Genomic DNA, 20,842 nt, shown 5'->3' with positions numbered 1-20,842 from the left:
AAACCCCTGCCCTGATACAATCTGGGGGTGGACTGGCAGCAGGTCTCCCAGGCTTGGGAGCCTGAGAGATATCAAGCTGAGCAGAAGTTTTGTGATGTGAAAGACTTGTCATGTGCTGCACTGCGTTAGCCAGGACAGAGAGGGGAGAAGTATAAACTAAAGAGACATCTAGATGTAATGTTTCCACTTCAGGACAGATGATGAATTTTCATTCAATGAATCTTTCAAGTAGAATGCTCAAATTTTGAGCAGTGCAGGGTTGACAATTGTGGCCTCTTTGCCCTTGAGAAAAGTGCCTTGTTGGAGTCAGGCAGTGCCATTTCATGTGCCTAGGGATCCTCAGCCTGCCATAGGCTCTGATTTACAAAGTGTTTATAATTTCTGCTTTTTCAGTGAAGGAATGAGCAGCTTCAGAGATTTCACACCCATAGACTATCTCCTGGGTAAAAAGTACAAACTTCGTTTTTGGAGAAATGCTCTAGGAAAAAAAAAAACCTGAGTGAGTTAAAAAGTCATGTCTTAAAAAGCATTCCTATAGTCCCAGAAAGAGTGGTTTAGGTGTTTGTCAACACAAGCAAGGTTTTAAGTTGTTGTCAGAGTAAGACACTGAAGTTATGTCTTTAATCACTTTCATCCAGCTGGCAACAAGTTGGCTGAATATAAGGCACTAGGTTGGTTGAAGGTGAGACTTAGAAGGGCCACAATCTACAGGTGTTAAGCACCTTTTTTGATGATGGGGAACAAATGGGATCATGAGAAAGAATTGTGTTTGGGATGTGCGTATTAGGAAGTCAGATAGGAAGCGTGGAGCTAAGGAAACATGCTGCCCATCAAGATTGCAATTATCAGAAATGGTTACACACAGAATCTATCAGATCTGGTGGTGAGAGCCGCTATCACAGCTCTGCCGTTTCCAGGACCACTACATCCAATTCTTTGATGCAAAAGGCATTATTAGACCTATGCTAGCTCTGAGCAGCATCACTCAAGTGTGGGTGTAAAGACTTATCCATGATGCAGGAGTAAAGCCAAGACTCATTTATGCCTTTTAGCCAATGTCATTATGTATCAATTCATGCTAACGTATATTGGGCTTTTTGCAGCTGTGTTTGAAATAACATTTAGGTGTTGCATAACAGCCCAGGGAAGCAATTAAATAGGAATGTGGCAAAGCAAGACTATCCTTGTAATGAAAATGGTTCATGTGTGATTTTTCTGGTTGTTATGATTCTACTTCACTTTCCAAATTGGTCACTGCGGATATGCCTGTGGATACAAAACACGAAAATTGTCAGAAATATTGCTGTGTCACTTCAGAACACAAGATTTGATGAACCATTTTGCTGTACTGTTGCTGAAACTGGTATGTCTCTATATTTAGACATATATTTAGTTTATTTTTTGAACTCTGGTTACAGTGAACCGTTTTCAATTGAGCATGAAACACTGATGGGACATACACTGAAGCTTCACACTAGTTTGCTTCACAGGGAGAATTTTGGTATTTTTTTATGTTTTACAGGATCTCTCAGAAGAGTTTTCCATTCTGTGTTGTTACTAAATTTAATTTGAAAACTCTTCTTTGGTCACTTACTGCATACCAGCTGCTGTTGCTTAGCATTATTTTAAGAATTCATTTTATCTAATCTGTCATTGGCCAAAGAAACCGACTTCACATTATGTTTTCAAAACTGCTTTTTGTAAATTTTGGTTCTTGTGGAGTATCCTAAGGTCATATCTGCCTGCAGTATCTCATTGCAGAAGCCTTAAGAAAGCACAGTACTGGTCATGTATCCAAGTGACATAGTGAAAATAGTAGTTAATATAATGTTTATGGGGTTTTAGCCTATAAATGGTAGTTAATAATATTGGTTGTAACAAAGAAAGAAAAGAAATTCTTATTCTCCTAGAAACCAAACCCCTCTAATCTAATTAAATTTGCTTCATACTGAAGATTTGAATTAAAAAAAATAATACTTTGAACAAAATGCTGTTATCTTGAAGAGGAGACTTTCACAATAAATGTAGTCCTTTTTGGGTAAAACCACCTTTTCTTTCTGATTTGTCCTGACAGAATTCTGTTCCTGTAATTTTGGTGCTGTAACTCAGAGCAGGTCACTCAGCTGCTTCCTCTGGTGAGGACATACCTTTCCACCTGCTGCTCAGCATCAGCATCATATTTTTTCCCCCTGCCCATCGCAGGCAGGTCCCACAGCTGTGCAATTGCTTTATCTTTTGCTGACATCTTTTAACATTGCTATCCTCTAACTGCATCCAGGCTTCCAAGGTTTCTGTGTCATCAAATGCCTTGATTTTTTTTGTGGACAAGTTAAATGGTCCAATTACTTTCCCAGTACAGGCATGAGCTTCATCTTTCCACGCCTGTGGGTTGCACTCACATCTTAGAGCGTGTTTGGCCACAGAAATGCAGTTTGGCCAAAGCAATACAGAATACAACAGGCTGCTGATTGGCCACACTGTCCTCCAGACTTATTGCAGTAAACTCCTCCTCTCACCTAAATGAGACAGAATTGCAGACACAAACACATTTGTAGACACATCTTCAGAATCATGAGGCCTCACATGCAGTTAATAACATCTGTTGCTCCTGCTTCTCCACTCAGCTTAGGGCCACAGTGGAAAAAAAGTACATATAAGTTGAACCCACATAACCTAACATAAAGTACCTAGGCATAGCATATTTTCCTTTTTTTCCTTAGATAAAAATTGGTACCAAATTAATAGGCTTGAAACATAGGTTGTGAAGAAAACCGCAGTGCCTTCAAAATATTGAAAACAAATGAAATTTTAGTCAAAATCACAAGGTTTAAACTCAGATGATTATAATGTAAGTTCTCAGACAAATGAGTAAGAGTACAACTCAGCTTTGCACGGAGAGTTCAGAAATCATTGGAAATTCTGAGATTTCAAACCAGGTTTCCATTCAGTATGAGGTTAAGCATCACAGTAATGTCTTCCTTTCTCAGAGATTTTTGATGCATCATGTTATGCAAATGAACTTTAGAAAAAAGAGAAGAATACTCTGTACCATGATTTCTCATTAGTTAATATCATAAACAGGGTATAGAATGCAATTACAGACCCTCATTAAAATGGCACAAAAGCAGGAGAATCCTAAAAAGAAGGGCTAAATTGCTTGTATATCTCAAAGGAGACTAGAAAATAATGAAAATAAAACCTTCTTATTTTCATAAGGATTATAGTAGAAAGGCAAAAAGGAATAATATCATTAACAAAGAAATGTCTGAGTGAAAAAATTACTCTGCTATAACATATGTATCACAAATTTTAGAAGGTTTTCAAGGATTATCCAGATATTAGTATTTGTACAATAAAAGTGCATGTTAATTATTTCCATTTTATTTTAGAGAACACTTCAAAATGTCTCTATCAGTATCTTTGTCCTCTAAATGGAAATTGAGAGAACCTTCCTTTCTCTTAGGGCAGCACTGCAGTTGCGATAACACTCAGTGCTGGAGACCACTCCTTAATTTTGATTGCAGCAGCACATTCCTTATAAACACCACTTATTCAATTTTTCTCTCCCTGACACTTCAGCACAATCCAAATGAATTATTCTAATCTTAACTTTTAAGACATGTTTAATTGTACTAGAGAGCAAAAAATAAAAGATATATGGATTAGAATGGAAGAGTTTTAGCTTCTTTTTTTTAAGACAGTATATAAACTGTGCATTCTTAGGCTTTGCTTTTCAGGATTATTGTGCTTGTGATTGTTCACTTTTTAAAATAGTTTTTCACAATTAAAAATAAAAACATAATAACTATTTTATTTATGTTAATCCCCTCCTTTTTTCAAATAATCCCAGAGATGAGCTAAATATCTCAGTTCAACAAAGGCCTCAATTCAGTATCATAGATTTAGAGAAATATAGAATGGCTTGAGTTGAGACACCCTAAAGATCACCTATCTCCAAACCCCCTGCCATGGGCAGGGACACCTTTCACTAGACCAGATTGCTCAGAGCCCCATCCAACCTGGCCTTGAACACTTTCAGGGAAGAAGCAGCCACAACTTCTCTGGGCACCCTGCTCCAGTGCCTCCCTGCCCTCACAATAAAGAATTTCTTCCTGATAGCAACACCTAGTCTCTTTCAGTTTGAATCCATTCACCCTTGTCCTGTCACTGCATGCTCATGAATAGTTTGTACACCTGGCCATTGCACGCCAAGAATCCTTTCAGCTCATTCACATTGCCCCTTTGCTCTATGAACTAGGGCAGGGATAACTTGGCTGGGCAGCCCTGTGTCCCTGTATCCTGACTGAGCCAGGCTGTGATTAGTGCACTGCATGGATTTCAGTAGTTCTTCAGATCCCACATTGTAAATATGGTCACGGCACCTACTGAACAAGTAAAGCCCCTGAATGAACAGTTTCTGAATTATTTCAACTCTATATTTTCTTAAGGTACCTACAATTAAAGTTTGTTTAGTCATTAGTCTTTTAGTTTGTTTGCCAGTTATTAACGCTGCATTACCTTGCACAAAGCACCTGTATATTTTAACCCTCTTCTGAATTCTGTGAGAACATTTAAAATCTACCCCAACTGTTACATTTACTATAAAAAAAAATGTTAAATATCTTTTCATTTGCAATCACTTTATTACCTGTGTTGTAATGCTTGGTGCAGTAACATAAATCCTTTTCTTCTTTCAGCAGAAACTGTGGCAGAGTGAGACCTTCTGCTACTTGAACGGCTCCCTTTTCTTGCCACTCAAAAATGAGATCATTCATTGTGTATCCAACTAAAATGAAGAAAAAACCCAAATAAAGTCCAAGTCTGCAGCAAGCTTTGAAAAGCAGTAACATATCAAATTTAAATATTTTAATAAATGTTATACAAAGGAGGTAATACACAGAATCTGCTTGTACCTGTTAATCACAAATTTTTATCTGCTATTTTATACCATATTGAATTGGAAGAGACAAAACAGATGTCTTATGAAACTCTTTTAAATCCTTATAATTATATGGTCTATTAATGGATTCAACAAAAGCATTTAAATTAGCTAAACATCCAAATATCTTTGGTGCTTGAGAACATCTTTTTCTCCTCAACCCATGAAGGATAAAATAGACATTCAAATCTCTTCCTCCTTGAGGTGAAATATGTATTGTCAAAGTTATGCTTATGGATTTATGTCAGTTTGAATGGTTAAGTGCAAATTGTTCAAAGACAAAAATGAATTCAAAATTCTGCAGTAGTATTAGTTGAATTGAAAAATTGCTTTTCTCTCAAACTGGAACGAGGCATGGGAAAGGAATTGATTACAATCCTCTCATATTAACTGAGTGTGACATATAATGATATTAATAAGTATTCAGCTTTAATATTCAGACTCCTGCACTTATCCATACCTCATGCATGTGTATAAGATTAGCTATAACAGCAAAAGACTGAGACTAATCAAGGCCCAGTCTTTGCAACAGACAAGTACTTTTTCCTTCTATTTCCCTCTCTCAGATAAATGTTCACATGGGATATCATTGCGGAAAATATCCCTATTTCTTCTGAATATGTGATCTGTTAACTTTCCCTGGCACTTCATTCTAATTTTATTTCTGAATAAGAAAAGGCTTCATATTTTCATTAAATTTTAAAGCACATGTACTAGAAGGAACCAGAAGGTAAAAGAATTTTTTCATCTGATTTATATAGCTTTCAGTTTCATTGCAATATTTCCTTTCTGCTTTAGTCCAATATTAATAAGCTGTTGAAAATAATCTGTTGAGAACAAGAAATTCTTTTAAACTTTCAGTAACAAATTACTGTTTAAAGTATATTGTTCAGAACCTTCTAAGAATAACTGTCTGGACAAAATTACTGACATTTTGAGTTTCAGCAAAAAAAGAACCTCTTTGCTGTGTGGGCACAAATCTTACTCCATTATATTCAATGACTTTGTTACTCTTTTCATACACCTATAAATGGCATTCAGTGACCTGATCTGCTGACCTCAAAACTGAGATAATTTCATTTTTTCTGATCTATGTTGAATGAAACTAGGAGCTAAGAATTAGTGTTTATAAATGTAAGAAATATCTTCAGCACTTCTTCTTCCTTCTAAATTCTTGATGTTTCTTTTGGGAAGAACCTTTATGCAGTGTATTCACAGGAACTCAGCCTGACTGTTGATTTACTCAGCACTTTTTTTGAGGCTGGAAAAATATGATAAAAATGAGACCACCATAACTTTTTAAATAAGTAATTAAGTTCAGACATTGCTCAAGCCACTACAAGCACATATCAATAAATTACTTGCTTTTTTATCAATTGCATAATATTCCATAACACAGTTAAAATTCACTATTAAATGCCATAAGCTGTGAAAAATCAGAAGTATATATCTTATCAAACTTTGCATGAATTCAGACAAAAAGCAGTTGTGTGTAAAGCAGATTACCACTTGAAGCATATAGATTATGGCCAGAAGTGATATTCCCTGAGTAAAACTCATTGAACTGGCAAGAAACAACTGCAGTGTCAAAATTTATTTTTCTAAATCAGGTTCATTCATCTCTAATGCATGCTTTTAATTTTTATTTTCTACTCTGCCTACTAATTCTTCTATGACGCAATATAATACAAATAATAGCAGCATATTGAAAATGCTGATGTAGTAATTAGTTTTTGTCATGTTTACATTTTAAATGCCCAAATACAGTGTTAGCATTCAAAACTGTAACTTCAGTTTTGTAACTCAAGGTCCTAGGCATAAATTAAAAGTGTCTTAAAATATAGAGAACTTAATGGAGATGTGAGTTTCTGTTATACCAATTAAATTTAAAATATTATAATGTTTCCACTAGTATGTTAAATTAAATCAGATTGAATGAAATCAAAAGAAAATGTATTTTGTCAATTAATTTTATGAAGAGGACCTGCTGAATAGTTCACTGCTTAACACTCAGAATGTTCATGGTACTGTGTGCATTGTGCATAAGGGGAAAAAGACTTTCATAGAAAAAAGATTTTCATAGAAATCACTCCTTAAAACAACCAGTGATTACCATAGTGTAGTATTTATACTATTAGAGTTTAGTTATGTGTTGCTATGTATGCAATGAGCCTAAAATACGGTCTCCTGGCACACTAATTTTGAGACCTCTGCTGGCTGATTAATTGTAATAACTGTCCCTGTCCTGTTCTAGAAATACTAAACCTGAAGTCCACCTGAGCTTTTGTTTCTTGCCTACTTGCTACCTGATTAACAAATGTGCATTATCTTTAAAACAATTTTTAAAAAATGTCATTCAGTAATATAAATTTAACTAAAAGTCTAAATGCCTGTTGCTGATACTGGTCTGCTTTTGAAGTTTAGAAATACACTGTGTGTATTTTCCAAATGGTCTATGAGATAAAAAATATGGGAAGTTGTGTTCCATTACATGGTTATCACTGTGCAAATGGAGCAGTAAAGTGTGTCTTGAAATAGGAGTGCTTTATTCTGAATGATGTGTGGCCACCTGTGCAAACTTGAGCTATATGTGTCATTTATATTGTTAGAGATATTATGCAACTTGTAGGAACTACACTGAAATAAGTAGCAGTTATAAAGAAAAAGAGATTTCTCTTTAGGGCCTATAAGGTATTGACTGCAACCCAGCATGATATTTAAGCCTCTCGTTAAACCAGAAGCTTTTTTTTTTGACTATGAGGTGGTATTGGTGACTTTTATGAATTGGTACCAGACATTCTTATTACCAGAGGCTGGAAAGTACAGTGTTACATAGGGAATTCTGAGTGGATAAATTTTATTGCTGAAAAAAGGACAGTCAGTCACTAGACTATGCAGTATATGAGGGTGCAGCTCACTGGTGCAAAAAGTGAACTTTTTATTCTACATGAAGTGCTGAAAGCAATGGAGGCTATAATCTAGCATGCTCTTCAGGACCAGCCCAGACTAAACTAAATCAAAGGTTTCTGTCACTGAAATGCAGTGCACTAGGGTTTGAGTTTGCAGGGCATGAAAGAATGAAGGCTGGGAAGGGAAGAAGAGTTGTTAAATTGTGTTTTAAAGGACAAACACCAGCTTCTGTGGCTGAAGAGGAGGGCAGTTAACAATGTATTTCATTTTGTCTGGCTACTGTGCAGTACTCACTCTTACTTGATTCTATAAAGGTATCACTAATTATACAAAATCTAAATGGCATCCTCATGGAACTACAAAAAAAAGGATAGAAAAAACAACCTTGGTATGTTTGAAAAGTGGTGCTCAGGAGTTATAGGGCTGGTTAGGTTACATTAATACTCTATTAACCCAAAGTCTAAGGTCTTGCACATGCAAAATGCAAAAGCAGGCAGTAAATTGTTGGTAATTATATGAAAAAGACATCATCCCAGGAAGAAAACGTTTCCAGGGGGAGTATTTCTCAGGAAAACTCAAGAACTGTGTGAATGCATGGCACTGTAGCCTTTGTGTGCAGTTCTCTCATACAAGTAATTTTCAGGAGCCTGAAGTCATTCCAGGTAATTAGCTAATGAAGCACATAATAGCAGACTAAGAGCTCGGCCTGAGAAGAATGTGACAAACTAAGGAACATTTATAACATACTAGAAGGGAAGAAGGCCTGAAACAATTGGGGAACTTGGATTTGGTCTGCAGAAATATTATTTTAGAAAACAATGTTTTCTGAAACAGGTGATAAGTGTGACAAAATGCAAGTAAAATTCTGTCACACTAACAGAGGGAGAAGGTGGAAGAGACAGGGCATTGATGAAAACTAGTTGTCAGGACTTGTATTTGGAATAGTTGATGAAAGAGTTTGAATAACTGGACATCAAATAAAATTGAATTTAAGTGGTATTTTATTTAGTTGATGTAATCTATAAAAAAAACCTGGCAGATGGTTGACAAGACAGACATAGTAACTTTAGCCTTTAGACAGCACAGAAAATTGTTTAGCTAGAGTGAAAATTTTCAGCATTTTCAATTAAAGGTTCCAGAAAAATTTCAGGAAAAACAATGTGATCCTACTGAAATATTTCTAAGTATCAAGGGCATCTACAGTGTCTTGAAAGAAAACCCAAACTTTTTTCTTGGTCTGACTCATCTTTTCCAGAAAAAATTATCTTTTCTGAAACAGTGTTGATGAGTTGTTTTCAACACTCATATGAGATTCCTGAAAGAAAGAATTAGACTGTATCTTTGTATTTTTTTGCACTACCATTAATAACAAATATCAACTTTTCATTCATTCAATTTTGAAAGTATAGGAATAAAGCATGCCTTAAATACATGGAGTCCCATTTAACCCACATCAGTCCACATTACTCTATAGAACTTATTGGAACTAAGATGTTTATATCAATTACATGCTAAAAGTAGAAAAATTTTACTTTAGCTAATTCAGTGTCAGTGGTAGGCATTAAAAGCCCATTGTCTTATAGACAAAACAGCAAATAATGAACAAGTTTGTTTTGAAGAATTGTTGAAGTGTTAAATTGTTAAATCTCTTCTGCTTCCAAGGACTCCAAGGACTACACCATTACAGAAACATGTTATTCAAGGCAAGTAGTTCCCCTGTACCTTTAGAGACTCTTCACCTTTGAACTGTCATTGTCTTGGCAATCCCAACATAATCCCTTTGTCATATCTGCTGATGCAGTTTTATTTGCTTTATTTGCTTTTATTTGCATCCTCCTTTAGCACACCTTTCCAAGCCATGAGGAAACTTCTAATCCAGCTGAATATTAATATATCCAGTAAATTTTTCTATTAATTCTTTTTCATTACAGGAAGGCTGTGCTTCCCTTGTGTAATTTTAAAGTACCTACAGGTGTATTAAAACCCAACTCTTTTCCTCATGTTCAATAAACAGACACATGTTCAGCATGTGAAAGAACTGAGCAGAGTATCTGGCTTTTTTGCAAAAGAGTTTAGTTCAACTACATTTTTTTAAAATCCCAGTGATTTATCTAAATTCCATTCTCATTTCTTTAATTTTTAGTAAGGTACAGGTCCAAACCCATCAGTTCTTTAGGTCTCCAATTGAAGCAAGGACTACAGTCATGTTGACTAGGGTTATTCCACTGCTCTTCTTTTGGGCATCCCATCAGTTTGCCTCCAGGACAGGCTGCCTGCACATTGCTGTTCCTAAGAGCATGACAGAAATTTGAATTGTGCCCTAAATTCCCAGCAACGTAGCAGGGGGAAGATATGACAGAGCTAAGGAATCTACCTTTGGCTTGAGGTTAGAACAAATTCTTCTATATTATGCACTAAATATATTAGCTTCAGAAATGAGCTGTGATTTATTTCAAGGCTAAATTTTTGTTGGAGCTCCAAGAAGGCAGGATTTTATTTAATGTACTTCTGAGCTGCTTTGAAAAGTGTCTGCCCCTTGCACTGCCCTCTAAGTTGTTCTGAAGGAATCTCTCCCTGGGGAGTTATAAGGTTATTCTTCTTAGCCTGAATTTTGGAAAAAAATAACATTTCAGCTCAGCAGTCTAGCACATCTCTCAAACCTACTATTCTTGCTGAAGCCTATAGGTGTTCAGCTATCACTTTTATTCTAGTTTCTGTATGTCAGCAGCAGTTGTGCAGTTCCTACTGCCCTTTTATTCTGCAGGAGCTGACGACAACAACTATGCTGATCTTTGTTGTGGTGTCTCTTGTCTCGCTTCAGATAGACACAATAGTTTGAGTCACCCATCTGCAGAATAAAAATCACAGCCTGAGCAGCTGATAATTTTTGTGCTGCTGAAATGGAAAGGAGAGAAGCAGTATGATTCTACACCTTCTGGCACAGACAGGCATTGGCCTCGTGTGTCCGTAATTTCTGTCGTTCAGGTAGAGACCTGAGAATTCCCTGGCAGATAAAAAATATGCTCCAGTTATTTTATCTTTACTATGTTGTCTTTGTGCTGTTGTGGGAAAAGGAAAAATGTGCACATTACACTTTTCTGTAATGCATTAACTTGTACTGCTGCAGCCTGCATACCCATATTTCCACTTGTACAATCTCCAAATTAGAGGCTGGGGGGAAAAAATTGTGCAAATAATAATGTAGTACAAAGGAAATTTTCTTTAACAATCCACAAGACAGGAGCATGATTGCTTAGAAAGACTAAAAAGCACCCATAAATCAGAAGGGGGAAAAAAGGGTCATTGTTTAATTTAAAAATCAACATCAAATTAAAATTATGAGGTAAGAAAGTGTTCCATACCTTACCTATGCCATTTTTCATAATCTTTTTTCTTTCGTAACTTAGTCTTTTCAATATTCTTTGAAAATTCAGGGATATTAAATGTCACATAAAATTATAATTGTAATTTATGAGTAAAGGAATGCTGTGAGGTAAAAGAGAGACTTAAAAAAGAAAGACAACAAGCTCTAGTATATGAAAGAGAAACATTTCTTTGTGGGGAGACAGGCCACAGAAATAAATGCATATCTGGTTGACATTCCTTTGTATCCTATTCAAGCAGAATAAAACTAAAATTATCCCACATGCCTATAGGCTGCCCTGGTGTAGGGCATAGAATTGTAGAAGGGATTATTTCATATGTGCATTTTCATTTGTTCCCTTTCTAAGATAAAAAAGCAGCTATTCTAGCTGCTGAGAAATCATTTGGTAAAATAAATCCTTTAAAAATAGAAGACATTTCTACTGAAATATTTTTCAGACACTTCATGATCTAATGAAGTACTTTTACCAGGGGCAAATCCAGCTACTCAGACTGACCTTGGAGAAAGCATTACATGAGCCAGATAAAAATAAAGATATCATTTGGGAATAAAAGCTATACAGGATTTTTTCTCTCAGACTTTTCTATGATGGAGAAACCATATCAATACTGAAGGAAGGTATCTAGTACTAAAAGAAATTACTATTTAAAGGAGAAAAAAACCCCATAATCTGTCTGTTATAATTGTCAGTCTTTGCAACCCAGTGGTAACCTGAGTCAAAAAAGATAGGTGATTGATTCTAATTTTCTCAGTGACATATTCTGAAGCAAGTCTTGCAAGATCAGACACAGTTTACAGAAACTGTGAGACAAATGGGCCTTGTAAATTCATAATGTACAATGCCCTACACAACTTGGAAAAAACAGCAGTGATCCCCACTTCAAAAAGAAACATCTGGAAGCAGAGCTGCTGCTGTTTTGCTCCTGCAAACCAGACTATAACATAGCCTGGTGGTCAGATCATTCACTCAGGACATGAGAGGACTGTGTTTTCTGTTTTGAAACCAAATGTCTTCCACTTCCCCAGACAAGGCATTAACCACTAGGGTTAGTGCTTTGATCCGCCTGTTTACATTGTCTCACTGTGCACCAAAAAATGCAAGGCAGACAGCCAGAGCAGAGTATGACACTGTGGCCTAGAAATTAGAGATGCTTGGATGGAATCAGGCTCTCAGGGTTATGTCAGTTCTTACCTCGGGAGATTTGATGTGAAGCCTGGGAAAATGCCAAATGCATCATCCTCCTTTTATCTTCTATAATTTTAAATAGAACTACATGTCTTTTCTTAGCCAGAGAGTCTGGAATTTGAGTGTTTCTGCTCACCATTTATCCTTTCCTAAGTTTTGGAAATTGATCAGAGTTCACTCTCATATAAACTACTTTTTTTTTTTTTCCTGATCACTCTTCTTCCTAGCATGTAGATATTTTTTGTAACATTTCTAAATTGTTTATTTCCTTTCCTGTCCTTCCTGTACAGAGAAACTGGCTATGGACAGGTGAATTCCTGCTCTGAAAGGTCTTGGATCTTGGGACTTAGGTCACTGTCTGTAACAGTTTTGGATCTGTCCCAAAATAATCTCAGGGAACTGCTGCCTTGGTCTTGCAAACCTAACTGGTTATTCTGCTATCAGACATGTAAGCATATCCAGAGCTCCCACATGCTGCAAAATTTTCTGCCTCAGGCCATCATCTTTTCCCATAGTTGTTTTTTGATGTCTGAAGTTACAGGTAAAATAGAATTAGACAAGGCAATATGGGAAAAGCTTTATTACTTGCAACTTCCTTATGAAATCAAATTTGATCTTTCTTTGTGAATAAAGAATTTGAAGCACTCATCTTTATTTTCTTCAGCTCTTCTTTTGTGAGAACCTCTCCTTACCATGTGAATGTGGGAATTTACGCCCACTGAACTCAATGATTAAAAACAAGACTTCAGTGAAAAGTGTTCTGCTGGAAAATACAGTAGAATACAGTGCCATTCAACTAATAAATGTTGGTTCCCTGTGGTGTAGTTTGTGGGAACTGTGGCCTCCTGCAAGGTTTCTCTAAAGCAAACCAGATGCCTGCTTGTTCAAGAATGCTCAGTTGTTGTGTAACCTATCCTCACAACAGCTGAAAGAGAGGAAAAATGCAGCTGAGTTTACGAAGCTGTTAAAGCAAAAGCTCCAAAACTTCTCAAAGCATTTTTAATGATACATTTGGCTTGCTCAGTCAAACACTACGATACTTCCTCTTTGAAGCATAACTGTATTTAGTGGGTAGACCTGCCATGTGCATGTACTCTGATGCAACTGCCTCCTGGTAACCTTTTGTTTAGTCACATTAATTATACCAGTTATCAGTAGGATTGTCTGCTCAGGTTGGCTGTGGAGTTTTGCTCAAATCCTGGGTATATAATATTGTCCTAAATTCCTTGACATTTGCAGCAAATAATTATCTCTCCATTTTAGTCAAGAAAATTTCTGCTGTCAGATTCAGCTGTTGCCCTCATATTGAAAAGCTGCTTCATAATGTTACCATCTGTCCATTGTAATAAAAGATAGATCTGGCTTTTGTACTCACCCTGCAATAGTCTATAAATAGCACACCATACAACAAACAGTTCTGACATACTGACTGATAGATAATTACCTCCCCTTCCCCTAGGTGCTGCTTTATTCCAGTAAAAGAAAAAAAAAAACTCAAAAAAATGTTCATAAAATTATATTTGTTGTGTTTCTGATCTATGATATATTTAAAATAATCCAATATGTTCATTCTATAATTCTTTTATTTTTTGAAATATTTTACTTATTTGCCCTAAAACTGTAAATCTAGATATTTTAGATGAATGCTTCTTAATTTTCCTTACTCCTGTCATTTATTTTCACTAACTTCAGATTGCTGGAAGCTTTCAAAGAATGCTTTACTTTATTTTATTTTTGTTCTTTGCATCATTAGGAGGGTTTTTCTGCTATAGCTCTCTTTCAAAGTCTTCTCAATTTAAGGAAAACAGCAATTCACAAATACTTCTTATCACAGGGAAAATGAGAATATAATGCATCCGACAGAATAGGTGATTTCTCCTTTTGTGAGTGTGTTTGTGCCTTGAAATGGCATAGCTTCTTTACACTTTTCATCCTCTTTTAAGTAACAAGATGTCAAGGTAGATGATAAGTAAAATATATTATATGTTAAAGTATAATAATTTGATTTCACATAAAGCCCCATCCATCACTTCTCTAAGTTATTCTTATGTTCCCTTTATGCTCTCCCTATTATTTACCTCCTGCATGTGTGGACGCAGAAAGACTTATGGTGAAACCCTATGTGCAGAAATATTTGCATAAACTGTCACTGAGTTTAATGGTAACTTCAGATTTACACAAAACTCTCTATTTTCAGTTCAAATAGGTATGAAAATCATGTATATCCTATCATCATATCCTCAAAATCATGTATACTTCACAGATTCTATTGATAAAATAGAAGGTTCATTTTGAAAATTTGTTCTTGTACCACCACAAGGGGTTTTCCTACCTCCTGTATAGCTGTTGTAATCTCTGCAAAAGTATGTATAGGATAATACATTACGCAAACTTACAGCTTTCCAGCTGCATTATACATGTTTGCACATCCATTGGAAAATTTTTGAGATCCATTGGACAGGAAAGTATTAAAGTCAATCTGAAAGGACACAAAAAAGCCATTAAAAACATACCCCCAAAAAAGCCATAGAACTGTGCGGGAAGAATGCGCAAATACAATGGAAGCAATTAGAAACAGAATACATGTTTCAGTAGAAAGCTCTCAAAAAAGGTGTCAATTAGCTGAATTCATCTAACTCAGCCTAGTATGACAGCATGGAAAATAAATTTACAGACCTCCAGAAAACTAAATTTTTCAGTAGGGCTGCCTAACTTAATTAGAAGTCTAAAGGAATGCAGCAGCAGTGTGCCTTTTTGTGCTACAGCAGAATTACTTCACAGTTCCAGTATTTCAAACCCTTGGCATAAAACTTACCCAAATTTGCAAGAATTTCATAACATATGCCAGCAGTCATGGTGGAAAAGTAGTTTTATGTGTTGCTGACCTAAAATAAAGTGCTTAAAATGTCAACACAAAGGCTTAAAGAAACATTTGATGATATTGATGGTAAACCAAAATATGGCTGCAATTTTGAACTGTAGCTGTGCATCAGTGTTAGTCCTAAATACTTCCTGTGAAATTCTTTGCAAATTATGGGCAAAGAGGCATTTTTAAATTTTAAGTTAAAATTTATTTCTTATTTATTATAATAATTTATACATTATTTACAATAATTTATCTTTCGAGTAAAAGTTCTCTGAGGAATCAGAAAGAAGAATTTATAAGAGATAAAGGCACAAGTTTTCCTTCCTGGCTACACCTATGTATCCATTGATGTTTTTGGCACTGGGGCTAAAGGGAAGAGAGCAGTAGCTGGCAAGTATGGCTGTATATTTCTTTTACCTGATTTTTTGTTGGTGACCAAATCTTCTTGATTCATTGTTGCTATAATTTCTGTTTAGCCAAACAGTGATAGAGCTGCATGGGGAGAGTCTGAAGAGGGAAGTCAGACCCATCCCCTATTCCCATGCTGTTAAAAATAGTTCCAAAGGCAAATTCTGGCTAGTAGGTAACACAGCAAGTCATTTCAGAGGCACCTGGACTTTAATTTGTGCTTCAGTAAATATTTTAGTATTTTATATTAAGCTTTCATTGAGCTGGAAACTGTTACCCTCCATTATTTTTTTGTCTGTATTGTCCCAATGCAATTAGAGATGAGGAGAAATTAGGGAATGAAAGACAGAATCAAATTTAGAAACTTTTTTTTTCTTTTAATATCAGCATAATAGCAATTAGCATATCTCCCCTTATCAGAAGGTCAACTTACTCAAATGCACATAACTAAACTAGATGCCAGTGATATGACTTTAAATCTGTTTTAGAAACTGTTATAACTCTTAATTAAATCAAGGCAACATAAACTTTCTGGCTTCATAAGAAACGGAGGAACTATCTGGTGTCTGCTTTCAGCACAGTTGATGTTTGCCTTTATAATTTAATATGATACTATTTCTCACATTTGGGGTTTTTCACCCCATTTCATGTGGCCATGAACTTGCTCTAAATTGTATTCAATTTGCAATACAAACTTCTTTCAGCTGAATGGTGGGGTCTATACTGTGTGCATGCGTACTAGGAAGGAGTAGGGCATGGCAGGGAGTTATTTGATTAGAGTGGAACCACAGCCAGTGCCTTTTGAGTTGACTCAGACAGTCAGCAGATAATTGATTTAGATCTATTTCTACTTGAATCCAGGGAAGGAATCCTTTCAATCTACTTTGAATCTGTTTCTAGTGACAGAATACATGCTGTGACACTGAAGATTGATTATGTTCCCAGAGTGGCAGACTAACCTCCTTTTGGATATGAAATCCTCATAAGAGTTTTAACCCAACCTTTTCTCCTTGTGTAAGCTTTGGGAAGTGCTGCCTAATGGCACTGGAAGGAGGGAAGGAGGGGGAGATTCTTGCCACTGATACAATTAATGAAATTCATAAAGTTTTCTTTTTCTCCAGAATTCGGAGCGTTTAGAGATTCCCGATGTCTCTTCAAAGAGTCTAATTACACATTAATTCAGTGTCATAAAAGCATGCAAAGCAAAACACTGAGTGGACACTAGTATATTTATTTTGAAAAGAGTAACATTTTGCACACATGACGTGAGTCACTGCTTCAATACCAAATCTAGTGGAGTATTAGCACACTTACATCTAATGTGTTTCTCATTAGATTGGCTTTTTGAAGACAGTGGTAAAATGCCTACTGATGTCTCTATTAAAATGAAAGTGGTGGGAAGTGGGATAATTAGATTTTGTCAATACTTATGATTACTGCTTTCAGTTTCTTAAAACCTTTTCAAAAAATTACTTTCCAGTTTTCTCTCCATCTTCAGAGATGAGTAAATGACTACTCTATAAATGTCATGTTTCCTCAAACGGGTCATGTTTTCAGGTTGAATTGCAACTGCAGTGTCCAGAAAGGGGGAAAAGAAGTAACATTGGATTGTCATGACATTGGAGGCCACAGACTTTGAAACTTGTACATAGGCCAACTCAGATTATAATACTACAGGATTATTTGTTCTGTGCAGTGTCCTAGTTCCTCTAGGCTCAGTACCTGTACTTTAAAATGAGAAAGAAATTTTTCTTATTACTTTTACTGCGTGCATGCCTAATGAATGATCAATTTCTATTTTAATATAAACAATGAATACTGACAAAATTCTGCATTCAAAACTCACAAATAATAGTTCTGCATGACTAGCAACTGAATATACATTTTAGAAAATCCTAATTATACTTTTGAGCTTCTATCTGGGAAAAACCCCATTAAATTAAAGACTCACCTGATGGAATAAAGTACATTTCCATTCTTGAAAATCCGCAACAACTTATTATCTGTTGTAACTTCATGAAAGTTGGCACCTTTTTCATTAGCAAAGAACAGATCAGGCTTCCAAATGGAATCTAGCATAGATGGATCTAAATCTAAAGAGTCATCTGGATATTCACTGTATGCAAGGCGTGGATCATTCCAATTCTGACGGAGAAAGATGTTCACTCGGTAATCCTGAAAAAAGAGAAAACAAGCAAAGCTTTATCAAGCATAGGGATTTAGCTTTTATTTCATTTCTTAGCCATGTAATCCCCTGTCCATCTGTGGACGACAAAAGAATTACTTAGCTGAATGCCAGAATGATACCTATTTATATTAGTGGGGACACAATGGATAAGAATAAAGATGCATTTCAGGGCAATCAAAAAACATCCTAAGATAAGGAAATACAACCTCCATGTACAGTTCATATAATTCCATATAACTCTACCTTATCTATCTACCTACTCTATCACAAATTTGTCTTGAATTTGAAATAAGAAGCATAAAAAGAGATTTATGGTGTTACCTTTTTCTGCCCAAACCCTGGCAGGGGTATTCCCATTCTCCCTCTCTCTGTCAGTGAGAATCTGTCCCACTGTAAGGGAAGTTAAATTATTATTTTTCTCTCTCTTTGATCCTTACTTGGTTTAGACCCAGCACACAGGCTTTCTGTGCCTCAGTTTCCTACGGGATATTGTGTGAGCAGTAGCTTGCCATACAGCAGTCTGAGGAGGGCCCATGTTCCTCCTCTCTTCAAATAGGGTAGAGACCCTATAAGTCTTTATAATAAATTAGATTAGCTACTGGTGTAGTCACCTGAATTTCTACAGAAATTCCTGTCTTAATCAAGAGGACTTTTATAGAAAAGATGACTTCAAATTTCTGGAAGTCATTTTGCACATACATCCTGTCAGAAATGAATTTATGGCTCCACTTTCTTACAACTTTGCCACTCTGAAAATACTTGGTTTTAAATAAAGGTGAATAATAGCTTCTTATTACATTGCATTTAGAACTGAGACTGAACATAAGGGCATAGGAACTATACTTTTATTGGTCATAATAAGATTTTCCTCATTATTTGAACAGCATTAATGAAAAAGATCAAAATAAAATAGAGAAAAAGATAGGTTAGCTGCAGGGAGAAAATGGCAACTAGATGTCAGACCTTACATGACACTTCTGAATATAACAGAAGTAAAAATCAATCACTTTTTTATGGTTAAAAAAGATTATGAAAATTAATTTCAACAAGAAGGCTTTTTTAGTCAGAATGGGAAATTAGGTGTCCAGGGCTGAGAAATGAAATTTAGCCAAACACTATGGAGACTAGTTTTAATAGGTTAGACTAACTAGTTAAAACCCCATTGGTGTAGAAATTGTTGGTTAAAAATGCAGCATTTTATTATTATTTCTCTTAGGAAACTTGGGGCATGTAATGGGGAAGAATCATGCCAACAGACATAATAAAGGACATCAGGAACCTCAATATGCAACATTTATCCATGAGAAAGTTTTTCATATCTTCAGCATCCTGCTGTTTTGGTCAATTTAATTACTCAGCTTTACTGAGTAAGTAAGTATCGCCAAATATGCTAAAAACATGCTTACCAAGTATTGCCAATACTTGCCAATATTTGTAAATCATATAGAGAAAGTTCCAGTAAAGAATTTTATGTTAACATAACTTTAACAATTTTTAGCACAAAGAAGGTAAGTAGAAAACTACACCTGAAAAATGAAATTAATTCAGATTATTCTTTCCAGCACAGGAAAAAGGCTCTCTGACCAAATGGAAGCATGCAACATTAAATGCATTGAAATTGTTAATCAGCTGCTTTATTTTAAGAAATAAACTGTTAATTAATTTGTTAAAAACACACACACAAACACACCCCAGCTCCTTTCAGGAAAGGACTGAAAGACATTTTCTTTTTCATCATGGATAGGGACAGCCTCAAAAGTCATAAAAAGTTCTTACGAGAACCTGTTGGTGTTTTTATAATTAGTACCATGATGTGGTAAAACCAGAGCCAGGGATTTGTACTATACAGATGTAAAAACAAGCCTGTATTTTCTGTGTGTTTCCAAAGTAAGACAAAATTCTTAGACAAGCTTGTGCCTCAGTGCTCACAGAATTATATTTTGGTGTCTTCTAATAAAAGGGAATAATAACCCCTGAAATATTCTTATTTCTTTGCATGAAATATCATCCCAATATCATCCCAAATATCATGTAGTACCAGAGTCCATTCCAGCTGGCTGTATAAAATCAAAAGGACAGGAGGAAGAAGGATGTGGGGGCAATGAGGGCTCCACTGCCTTTCCCAGCATGTGCGATCCTTGCACTGAAGGAAACAGCTCTAAACCTGGGGCAGTGGGGTGGGAGCACTACAGCTCTCAGGACTTTGTATTTCTACCCAATCCAAACTTTATATTTTAAATTATATAACCTGAGGTATGTCTATTTACTTTACTTTTCTCAGTAGAATATGAAGACTTTATGGACAGGATCATTTTTATAGTAAAGGTCTTCTCACATGTGTGAGACAGAACAGGTGAAAAATGCATAGCATGAAGGCCAAATGAAAAAGGAAAATGGAGAATAACAAATGATGTGAACCTTTCAAAATTATATTAAGTTATTCTGTATGTCAGAATGAGTAAAGTTTATTGGTTTAAATTGTTTCCAGCTTTTAAGATGAAAAAAGTCCTGGTTAAACTTCTCACTGAAGCAACTGGAGATATTTTTCATTGTTATCTCCCTTGAAAACGCTGTCATTGGCACTCATTACTCACTTAAATACATATCCTAATCTATCAAAGGAAAGAGGCTGCTATTTGACTGCTATTTTATGAAGGACAAGTATTCATCATCTCAGTTTATAATTACACATTATGAGCACAAGGCCTAACTACTTTAAACAAGTAGGGTTGTTTGATGCAAACACAGACACCAGAATCAAACTGCCTGAATTGATTTGTTATCCTACAAGAGGCTCAGTGTTCTCATGTGCTATTTGCCTGAAAGGATGACTCCTAATTCAAATAACTGTGACAGAACAGTCCCTTGAGGGGAGGGAGAAATCATTATTTCAGTTGTGGTGACTTCCACAGCCTCATCTGTAACCTCAAGGCTGCCATTGTCTGAACAGCTGCTGTACC

General features: G+C 35.8%; 1 protein-coding gene across 2 annotated transcripts in view; it reads right to left on the bottom strand.

Moving 5' to 3' along the window:
• The window catches only part of GLRA3 (glycine receptor alpha 3), an 83,000-nt gene that overhangs the window by 19,821 nt on the left and 42,337 nt on the right, over positions 1-20,842 (bottom strand). For both annotated transcript variants that reach the window (XM_054295809.1, XM_054295810.1), the window contains exons 4-6: positions 17,646-17,869; positions 14,817-14,899; positions 4,649-4,786 (exon numbers count right to left, since the gene is read on the bottom strand). In XM_054295809.1, coding sequence (XP_054151784.1) covers positions 4,649-4,786; positions 14,817-14,899; positions 17,646-17,869 — 445 coding nt within the window. The remainder of the gene's footprint in view (positions 1-4,648; positions 4,787-14,816; positions 14,900-17,645; positions 17,870-20,842) is intronic.

The sequence above is a fragment of the Melozone crissalis genome, unplaced genomic scaffold (assembly GCF_028551555.1).
Source record: "Melozone crissalis strain CALT ecotype California unplaced genomic scaffold, PUWL_Pcris_2 ptg000006l_1, whole genome shotgun sequence".
Lineage (NCBI taxonomy): Eukaryota > Metazoa > Chordata > Aves > Passeriformes > Passerellidae > Melozone > Melozone crissalis.
This window is presented reverse-complemented; position numbering and strand designations above follow the sequence as displayed.